General features: G+C 56.1%; 1 protein-coding gene across 1 annotated transcript in view; it reads right to left on the reverse strand.

Moving 5' to 3' along the window:
- The window catches only part of LOC141540253 (uncharacterized), a 37,355-nt gene extending 36,875 nt beyond the window's left edge, over positions 1 to 480 (reverse strand). Inside the window, exon 1 of the mRNA XM_074264062.1 lies at positions 137 to 480. Coding sequence (XP_074120163.1) covers positions 137 to 221 — 85 coding nt within the window. The 5' untranslated portion in view covers positions 222 to 480. The remainder of the gene's footprint in view (positions 1 to 136) is intronic.
- Positions 481 to 11,254: the final 10,774 nt, after the last annotated feature.

Consider the following 11,254-nt stretch of genomic DNA (forward strand, 5'->3'; position numbering starts at 1 on the left):
GGAAAGGTTCCCCGGACTGTGGGGAGGGAGAGGCGGAGCGGGCTGGCAGGGCGCAGAGCCGGGGCTGGGACGGAGGCTGGGCCGGCCGGTGCGGGCAGGGCGGGCCGGGGAGCCGGTCCCGTCGGGGCAGCCTTACCTCCTTGCCTCGTGGGCTGAAGGATGGAGAGGAGGAGGAGGAGGCAGGCTCCTGTGCGCAGGGAGAGAGCTGTCCGGCTCGCCATCTCGGGGAGAAAAGCCTCGGCGCTCTCTCGGGCTGTGTGTTTTATCCCCAATGCTTAATTGCTGTCTACAAGGGATGTGAGGGAAAGAGGGAGGGGGAAGAACAAGGGAGGGAGGGGGGCCGTGGGATGGGGGGGCGAGGGGGGCGGGGGGAGCTCAGGACACGACGTAATTACGAAAGGGCAGCACACAAGCCTCCCCAGACTGGACTGTGTGGGTTTTCTCTCTCTTCCCCCCCCCCTTTCTCTCTTGCTGTTCTCTCCAGCCCTGTCCGGGGCCCTGCCAGAAAGCAGCAGGAGGGGGGGGGGACGCTGCCAAAACAGCCTTCAGCGAGAGGAAAGGGGAGGGCCCTGGTCCTTGCCAAAAATCCCTGGCTCTAGCCGAGCCCCGTGATGGCCGGGCCCCAGCGCCCGCCCCACCCTGCCCCGCCCCGCCCCAGCTGGGCCCCGAGCCCGGAGCCTGGGGACAAGGGCCAGCTGCCCCGAGCCCCCTCGCCAGCCCCGCTCGGCCCCCCCGCGAGCCCCCTCCTCACTCGGCTCATCCCGCGTCTCCCGTCCCCCGGGAGGGTCTGTCGGGTGGGGCCGGGGAGAGGGAAGCTGGGCCCGTTCTCTTTGCCACCCAGCCACAGGAGGAAACGCGGGGACCGAGCCTGGGACTCGGGACATGGCTTTGGATGCAGCCCGCTACCTGTGTCGGGGGAGGGCTCCTGCTCCGCCTGCGCTCCCCCCTCCTCCCCGGGGTCCCTTCCACTGCGGACCCGGGCGCGGTCTGGGGAGAGAAGCCGGGGAAAGCGGGCCTTGGAGCCTGCGCCTGCTCGAGGGACCCTGGTCCAAACCAGACCCCGGCAGCTCCAAGGGCTCCCAGCTCTCAGAGGCCGTTCAGGTCAAACCCTTCAATTTTTACAGGAGAGGAAACTGAGGCACCCGAGGGGGGTCACACAGACCCCAAGTCTCAGGGGGGCCCTCCTCCGGAGCACATTCCCTCCTGCTTAGTGCTCCTGCAGAGCGCCTCCCCTTTCAGCCAACCGGACCGAGCCCTTTAGCTCCCTCTTGGAGGCTGGGGGCAGGGGGAGAAGAATTCAGTGAGAAGAGCACTGAGTTCGAATCTCACCTCCGGCACTCGCAGCCTCCCCGTGCCTCAGTTTTTTCCTCTGTAAAATGGGGGACACCGGATGGTCCCTAAACTTCCTTCTGATGCAGGATCCCAACCTCGGAGTCTGGGAGGAAGCAAAACCACATCCTGGGGAGAGGCCCGGGCCTCCTCTCGGGCTCGGGCCCACCTGGTCCCCAGCTGAGCGCCCCGGCACCCCCCCTCCCGGCACCCCCCCCACCCCCGGCCTCCTGCCTCCCTGCAGCAGCCCCGGCTCCAAGGGCCTCCCAGCCCAGCCGCCGTTCCCTCCTGGGCCAGGAGGGGGCGCCCCTGCGGTGCAGAAAAACGTCCTCAGTCCCCAGGTTCTGAGGGGAAGCAGCTTGTTGCCTCCCGCACCCCGGCCCAGGCCCTGGCAGGAGCTTCCGTGTTTGTAAGGAACCCGGTCTCAGGGTGATCCCCGAGGGCTGAGCTGGGGGGGGCGGGGCGCAAGCCCCCACCTCTGTGAGTGCGGGGGAGCTCCTCTAACCCTGGGCCTCAGTTTCCCCATCGGCCGTGGCTCCGTGACCCCCATTAGCCTGGGTGGGGGGCGCTCGCTCTTTCCGCGGCCCGAGTGCCCAGGCGCGTGCCAGGCGGCCCGGGGGGGGGGGGGCGGTGAATCCCCAGGCCGCCCGCGCCAGCCTCCCTGATGTCGGGGGAGTCCTCAGCCTGGAGCCGGGACCTGCGGCCTTTCAGATTCCCTCCTTTCCCCTTCCCTGCGATGACAAAGCTGCTGTAAGAGGCCCCCCCCCCCAGCTAAGACCCTCGCTCAGCCCCGTCTGTGAACGGGGAAGGGCCCGGGCAGTGCTTGGGAAGGGAGGGAAACGAGCCGCTCCCCCGGGCTCCCCCAGCTCCCCCCGCCCCCCCCCCTCCCCCCCGGCCGCGGGCTGAGAGTTCTCAGGGGCGCAGCCGCAGGGGCCTAACTCCAAGGGGAGACAGTGGGGACCATGAGGGAGCTGCCTTCCCGGCATTCGGCCGGGAAATGGGGGGCTGGAGGGCAAAGCACGATGTAGCCGGATGGAGGAAACATGAACCCCCTTCCATCTGAAGTCCCACAATCCTCCAGGAACCGTCATGGAGCTTTTGTTAAGAGCCTACTATGTGCCAGGGTCCCGAGAGCAAACAGAGCCTGCCCTCAGGGAGCTTACATCCTACAGGAAGTCAGGGGGGGCGCTCTACTTTGGAACCCACGCCCAGCCCCCCCCCCCATCCCGGATCCCCTTGGATTGCTTTTTTCTCTGCCTCTGCCTTATCTCCCACGTGAGACTTCCAGCATCCCGAGAGTAAGAGCCCGCTTTGCCTCCTCAGCCTCAGGTGCTCAGGCTCAGCCTCCGGGGGTCCGGAAGCAGCTTCCCTCGGCTTCAGCCAAGTCAGTCGTGAGCCATGGAGCTCTCAGGCTCAGTTTCCTCGCCTGTCAATGCAGGCGATAAGCCTTGTTCTGCTGAGGCGCACGGGGTGGTTGCAGGAAAGGGATGTTGTAAACATTGGAGCTCCAGAGATGGGAACTGCGGCTTTCTTTGATTGATTGGTTGTGAGTTAAGGCAGAAAGAAAGATTTATGGGGTTTGAGAACTGGAAGAGATTATTGAGTCAGCCATCTTCAAAAATTATATATATATATTTACATACAGATACAGACATATATGGACAGAGAAAGAGACAGAGACAGAGAGACAGAGACAGAGAGAGACAGAGACAGAGACAGAGACAGAGACAGAGAGAGATAGACAGAGACAGAGAGACAGAGAGACAGAGAGAGACCGACAGAGAGAGAGACATAGAGAGACAGAGACAGACAGAGACAGAGACAGACAGAGAGACAGAGAGACAGAGAGACAGAGAGAGATAGACAGAGACAGAGAGACAGAGAGACAGAGACAGAGACAGACAGAGACAGAGAGACAGAGAGACAGAGAGAGAGAGACAGACAGACAGAGAGAGACAGAGACAGAGAGAGAGACAGAGAGAGAGAGAGATAGACAGAGAGAGAGAGACAGACAGACAGACAGAGAGAGACAGAGAGACAGAGAGACAGAGAGACAGAGACAGAGAGACAGAGAGAGACAGAGAGACACAGAGAGAGAGACAGAGAGAGAGACAGAGACAGAGAGAGAGACAGAGACAGAGACAGACAGAGAGACAGAGAGACAGAGACAGACAGAGAGACAGAGACAGAGAGACAGAGAGAGACAGAGAGAGAGACAGAGAGACAGAGAGAGAGAGAGAGACAGAGAGACAGAGACAGAGACAGAGACAGACAGAGACAGAGACAGAGAGACAGATACAAAGGAGAGCCGTGAGCTGACCCAGCTGGGGTAGAAGAAAGCACTCAGGCTCTCCATCTGGTGTCCCTTCCCCTACCTCACTGTGGAACTAGCTTGACTGAGTAAGTCTGGGAGTGAAAGGAGATGGGGCACCAGGTACCCGTGGGAGGCACAGAAAACATTGGGGGGGTTAGACCTCCCAGGGACTGCGGTAGCCACAGGACAGGTGAGGAGAGTCTAGAAGTCGGAGATTCTGGGGGGGGTGTGAGTTTTTTGCTGGAGCCTTTATGGCTCATGTAAAAAGAGCTTAAGACTGCCTTCTGCCAGCCAGAGGCAGTACGGTATAAATGCAGGGAAAAAGCCCCACAACAAGAGCCCGAAGGCCCTTGTTCTAATTTGGACTCTGCCTGGGTGTTCTCTTTTTTCCCCCCTGAGGCTGGGGTTCAGTGACTTGCCCAGGGTCACACACCAGGAAGTGTTAAGTGTCTGAGAGCAGATTTGAACTCGGGTCCTCCTGGATTCAGGGCTGGTGCTCTGTCCACTGCGCCCCTAGCGGCCCCTTGGCTGGGTGTTCTTGAGCAAATGTCTTGACTGCTCTGGGCCTCAGACACCCCTCTGTAAAATGAGTGGATCCGTCCCGGGTACTTCCAGGCACATTCTGTGAGCAGGAGGACATCGCGGGAGTGAGACTGGAGGCTCGTTGTCAGGATGGGGGAGCAGGAGTGCTGGTGTTGGGGTGGGGGTGGGGAGAGTCAGAGAGAGGGGCAAAGGAGGGATGGAGATGGGAAAACTGTAGGCTCAGTGTTGGGCCTCAAGGAGAGGGTCTCAGGGTCCAATAGGGGGTTCAAGGCGAGCATCAGGAGAGTTTGGGGGTCAGTGTCGGAAAGGAGCTTAGCCGGAATGGAGACTGTTTCAGCGCTGGGGATTCAGGATGGAGAGAGGGGCTCAGTGTGAAGAGTGGAGCCCAGACCAGGGACTGGGGTGGAGGCCGCAGAGGAGGCTCCCTGTTAGGGGCGGGGCTCCAGTCCGAGGCTGAGGATGGAGGGCTGGGACGAGAGGGAGGCCGTCAGGTACCGCCGAGGCCCGAAGATTCACCAGCTCCTCGCTCCTTCCTTCCCTGTTCTGCAAACATGTTTCCCCCCGGCCCCTATCCTGGGATAAAGGCTGGGGATCGTCCAGGAGGGAAAACAGGAAGAGGCACGATGAGTTAGCGCTGGAAGAGGGAGCGGGCCGGCTTGTTGGCCGCCGACAGCAGGAACAGGGGAGGCCGGCGGAGGGGCAGGTGGCAGTCTCTTGGCTTGGGGGCCCGGCCCAGGGCGGCCCCTCTGCAGCCCGGAGCTCGCCTCTCCCTCCGGCCCCTGCGCCCCGACCCGGTGCGGGGGAGAGAGCCCAGCATGGGGAGGCTGGGGCACCCCACTCAGCTCCGGACGTGGAAACTCGGCGGCCCCCGGCCTCCCAGGTGAACGTGGGGCAGGAAACGGAGGCCTGGGCAGGGGCCTGACCCGTGTCCGAAGCAGAATTCGAACCAGGGCCACACTCCCCCATCTGATCCGTGGCCTCCTAATTCTGAGGCTTTAGATTTCACTTGTTTTTTTGTTGGTTTACTTGTTCGTTTATTTATTTACTTGCAGGACAAATGGGGCCAAGTGCCCCCACGCCGCCATTAAGTGTTGTGTCTGAGGCTAGTTTTGAACTCGGGCCCCCCTGACTTCAGGCTGCTGCTCTGTCCACTGCAGCGCCACCTAGCGGCGCCCACGGTCCCTTGAATCCTCCAGGTCCCCTGCCCGAGCCCCCTCAGGCGGCTCCATTGGTGCTCTCCTCTCTTTGGGAGGCGTCTTCTCACTCTGACACGTTGTGACGTGGGAAGCGGGTGGTCCCGGGAGGACGTGAGGATGGAGGACGCGGCCCCTCCCTGTGACATCCTCAGGGGCCGGCCGCCCTGACCACAGGCTCTGAGAAGGCTCCAGAAGCAAAAAGCTGGTGGGTCCTGGGAGGGCGTCACCCCCAACTCGCAGCCGGAGGAGCCTCCGAGACCGAACGAACACCCCGAGGCACAGGTTTGGGGCCAGCGGGACTGGAACTGCATGGGGGCTCACGAGGAGCTCAAAGGTCGTCCCGCCCGCCTGCCCTTCCTCAGGTGCGGACACTGAAGCCGCTGGGGGCGTCGTGGGAGGCCTGCAGTGGGTGTGAACTCAGGGGCCGGGGAGCGCAGGCCCACAGGACTCGCACCCCCAGGAGGGAATGGACACACACTCATACACACTCACACACACACGCACACTGACACACTCACTCACACTCATACACACACTGACACACTGACACACACTGACACACACACTCACTCACACACACACTCACACAGTCACACACTCATACGCTCATACACACATCCCCACACACACACTCCCACACACTCTCACACTCACACACATTTACACACTCATACACACTCACACACTGACACACTCACACACACTCACACACACTGACACACACATACACACTCACACACATTTACACACTCATACACACTGACACACTCACACACACTCACACACACTGACACACACATACACACTCATACACACACACACTGACACACTCACACACACTCACACACTGACACACACATACACACTCACACACATTTACACACACACCGACACACTCACACACTGACACACTCACTCACACTCATACACACACTGACACACACACACTCACACATTCACACTCACACACACTCATACACACTCACACACACTGACACACTGACACACTCACTCACACACTCACACAGTCACACACTCATACGCTCATACACACATCCCCACACACACACCCACACACTCTCACACTCACACACATTTACACACTCATACACACTCACACACTGACACACTCACACACACATACACACTCACACACATTTACACACTCACACACACTCACACACTGACACACTGACACTCACACACACTCACACACACACACGCACACTGACACACACACACACACTGACACACTCACTCACACATACACACTCACACACACACACTCATACACACACTCATACACACTCACACACAGTGACACACTCACACTCACACACACTGACACACTCACTCACACATACACACTGACACACACACACACACACTCATACACACTCACACACACACTGACACACTCACACACTGACACACTCACTCACACTCATACACACACTCACACACACACACACACTGACACACTCACTCACACACTCACACATTTACACACACACACACTCACACACTGACACACACATACACACTCACATACACTCACACTCATACACACACACACTCATACACACTCACACACGGACACACACACACTCACACACATTTACACACTCACACACACATAGACACACACTGACACACACACTCACACACACACTCACACACACACACTGACACACTCACTCACACACTCACACATTTACACACACACACACTCACACACTGACACACACATACACACTCACATACACTCACACTCATACACACACACACTCATACACACTCACACACTGACACACTCACACACGGACACACACACACTCACACACATTTACACACTCACACACACATACACACACACTGACACACTCACTCACACACATTTACACACTCACACACTCATACACACTCCCACACACACTCCCACACACACACTCATACACACACTGACACACTCACACACTGACACACACACTGACACACTCACTCACACTCGTATACACACTCACACACATTTACACACTCACACATACACACTCACACACACTCACACTCATACACACTCACACACACTCTCACACTCAGATACACACACACTCATACACACTCCCACACACACGCACTCACACACACTCCTACACACACACTCACACTCATACACACACACACTCATACACACACTCTCACACTCAGATACACACACACACTCACACACACTCCCACACACACTCACACACACTCATACACACACACTCATACTCATACACACTCACACACACTTACACATACACACTCACACACACACTCACACACACACACACTCCCACACTCCCTCACACACACTCATACACACACTCACACTCATACACACTCACACACACTCACTCATACACACTCCCACACACACTCATACACACTCACACACACTCATACACACTCACTCACACACACTCATACACACTCACTCACACACACTCATACACACTCCCACACACACTCATACTCACACACACACTCACACACACATTCCCATACACACACACACTCACACTCACACACACACTGACACACTCACTCACACACTCACACATTTACACACACACACACTCACACACTGACACACACATACACACTCACATACACTCACACTCATACACACACACACTCATACACACTCACACACTGACACACACGGACACACACACACTCACACACATTTACACACTCACACACACACACTGACACACTCACTCACACACATTTACACACTCACACACTCATACACACTCCCACACACACTCCCACACACACACTCATACACACACTGACACACTCACACACTGACACACACACTGACACACTCACTCACACTCGTATACACACTCACACACATTTACACACTCACACATACACACTCACACACACTCACACTCATACACACTCACACACACTCTCACACTCAGATACACACTCACACACACTCATACACACTCCCACACACATTTACACACTCACACACTCACTGACACACTCACACATACACACTCACACACACTCACACTCATACACACACACTCATACACACTCCCACACACACGCACTCACACACACTCCTACACACACACTCACACTCATACACACACACACTCATACACACACTCTCACACTCAGATACACACACACACTCACACACACTCCCACACACACTCACTCACACACACTCATACACACACACTCACACTCATACACACTCACACACACACTTACACATACACACTCACACACACACTCACACACACACACACACTCCCACATTCCCTCACACACACTCATACACACACTCACACTCATACACACTCACACACACTCACTCACACACTCATACACACTCCCACACACACTCATACACACTCACACACACTCATACACACTCACTCACACACACTCATACACACTCACTCACACACACTCATACACACTCCCACACACACTCATACTCACACACACACTCACACACACATTCCCATACACACACACACTCACACTCACACACACACACACACTCACACAAGAGCCTTCCTTGTTCTCTGTCCCCCGCAAACTCGCCCCCTCGTCCTCAGACACGTCATCCTCCTCAGCCTGGGCCCCTGCCCCTCCGCACAGCTGGGGCACACGTGGGCAGAGCTGGCGGAGACTGAAGCAGTGGCAGACAGCTTGTGTTCCTTCTTCCTGCCCCCCTTTTTCTGGGACTCTCCCTGTCTTACTCCCCCGCCCAGGCCCCTGGGTCTTCCTGCACTCCGTGTCTGCCTCAATTTCCTCATCTACACAATGGGGCTAAGAATGGCACTGAGCTGTGAGAATCTAGGGAGAGAGGCCCGTGAAGCCTCTGCAAGCCCTGCCGCTCTGTGGAAATGCTGTCGTTGTGAGCGCTGCTGTAGAAGGAAAGTGGATTTGACGTGAGAGGAGCTGTGTTCAGGTTGTCATCGGTCCCGAGGGAACGGCTAGATATAAAAAGCCGTTCACAGCCACCGTCGGATCAGTGCGCACAAGGAAGCTCGTGAATGGGGTCACGCTGAACGATTTGGCACCAAGAACCAACTCACCTACAGGGAGATAAGGATGCCCCTTCTCATGGGAAGAGAGTGCTCCGGGGAGGAGTGCGGCAGCCTGGGCAGGGGTCAGCGGCAGCTGGGGGTCCGTCCCACGCCCGTTCCAGAAACAATAATGCTGCTGCTTGCTTCCTGGGCCCCAAGGCGGAGGTTTTGGACCGGGGGTGACCGGGATGCCTTCATCAGCGTGGGCCGGATGGGGCCGTGAGCTGTGCAGCTTCCCCAGCCCTGATTCTGACTACAGTCTCAGGCCTTGATTTAAGATAGGAGCCGAATTTAGCCAGTCACTATGTTGATCTTTGGGGACCTCGAGTTAAAACAAGGCTTGGAGTAGATGATCTCCTCGCTCCAGCTCCCGATCTTTCCCTTTCTCCGTATGAACTAGATCTGAGGTTATTGGGGGGGACCATAAGGGTCGGGGGTGGGACAGGAGAGGCCCCACGCAGAAGGGGGTGTTCGAGTGCAGGCTTTGGGGGCTTAGAGATCCCTTCACCCAAACACCCCACTTCCTAGAGGATGGACAGCAGACTCAACATGACATGCAAGGGCTGCTGACCCCTCCGGGGGGTCACTCTCAATTATGTAATTAAAAGGGAGCTTTAATGAGACAGCATTCGGATTCTATCTGCGGAGGGACCAGCCAGCACCCTATTAGTCACCAAATCCAAATTCTGGCCACAGGCTGACCCCTGACCCAGGCCAAGAACCTGCCCTCTAATCTAGCATCTGCTGAAGGCAGGGGTGTGGTGGCTGGAAGGATGATCTGGGGAGCTGCCGCCATCTTGGAAGGCTCCTTCCTTCCCCCATCAAGCACAGCCCAGGCCCATGACCCTTTGCAGCCTTCTCCCCAATTCTCCATGAGACAGGAAGTCAGTCCATGCCCTGTTCCTCATTTAGCAGCTTTGTTTCTTCTTGGGACCCCAATAAGCTCCACTAGTTCCCCTCACTCTCAGCACTTGTATCCACGCCATTATTCTTTCCCCTTTTCACCACTTCCCCCCAATTCCACGTTCCTTCATATAAATCCTGTCTTCCAAGGCCCAGCTCAAATCTTGCCTCCTCAAGCCTTCGTCCAATATCTCACCTTGGCGCAGTAGCCCGGTATTCCAAGACGAGACCCATCGAGACAAATGGAGCCGATTTTGGGAACTCACAGTCTCACACAAGCAGGATCAGGAAGCCTAAGTGTCTGAGGCCCTGATTGCGAGTCCAGGGCCGATTTATCCGTTCTATGGCGCACCTGCTAAAGATGAGCGGCCGTTGTAACAACAAGTCCGTCAGCCTTTCCACTGTCTGACTTGGTTATTTCATGGGTGGCAACCCAAGCAAGGGCCTTTAGCGGCTTCAGGTCTTAGTTTTTTCCCCCATTTTATTATTGTTTTATTAAAGCTTTTAAATTTTCAAAACATCTGCATGGATAATTTTTCAGCATTCACCCTTGCAAAACTTTGTGTTCCAATTTCCCCCCTTCTCCCACCCCTTCCCCTAGATGGCAAGTAATCTCATATATGTTACACATTTGCAATTTTCTATACATATTTATACAATTCTCTTGCTGCACAAGAAAAATCAGATCAAAAAGGAAAAAAAATGAGAAAGAAAACAAAATGCAAACAAACAACCACAAAAAGAGTGAAAATGCTGTGTTGTGATCCACAGTTCCCACAGTCCTCTCTGGGGGCAGACGGCTCTCTCCACCACAAGATCAGGCCTTAGTTTTACCTTTCTCAAATGAGGAGTTGAACTAG

Source organism: Sminthopsis crassicaudata, chromosome 4 (genome assembly GCF_048593235.1).
Source record: "Sminthopsis crassicaudata isolate SCR6 chromosome 4, ASM4859323v1, whole genome shotgun sequence".
In the NCBI taxonomy this organism is placed as follows: domain Eukaryota; kingdom Metazoa; phylum Chordata; class Mammalia; order Dasyuromorphia; family Dasyuridae; genus Sminthopsis; species Sminthopsis crassicaudata.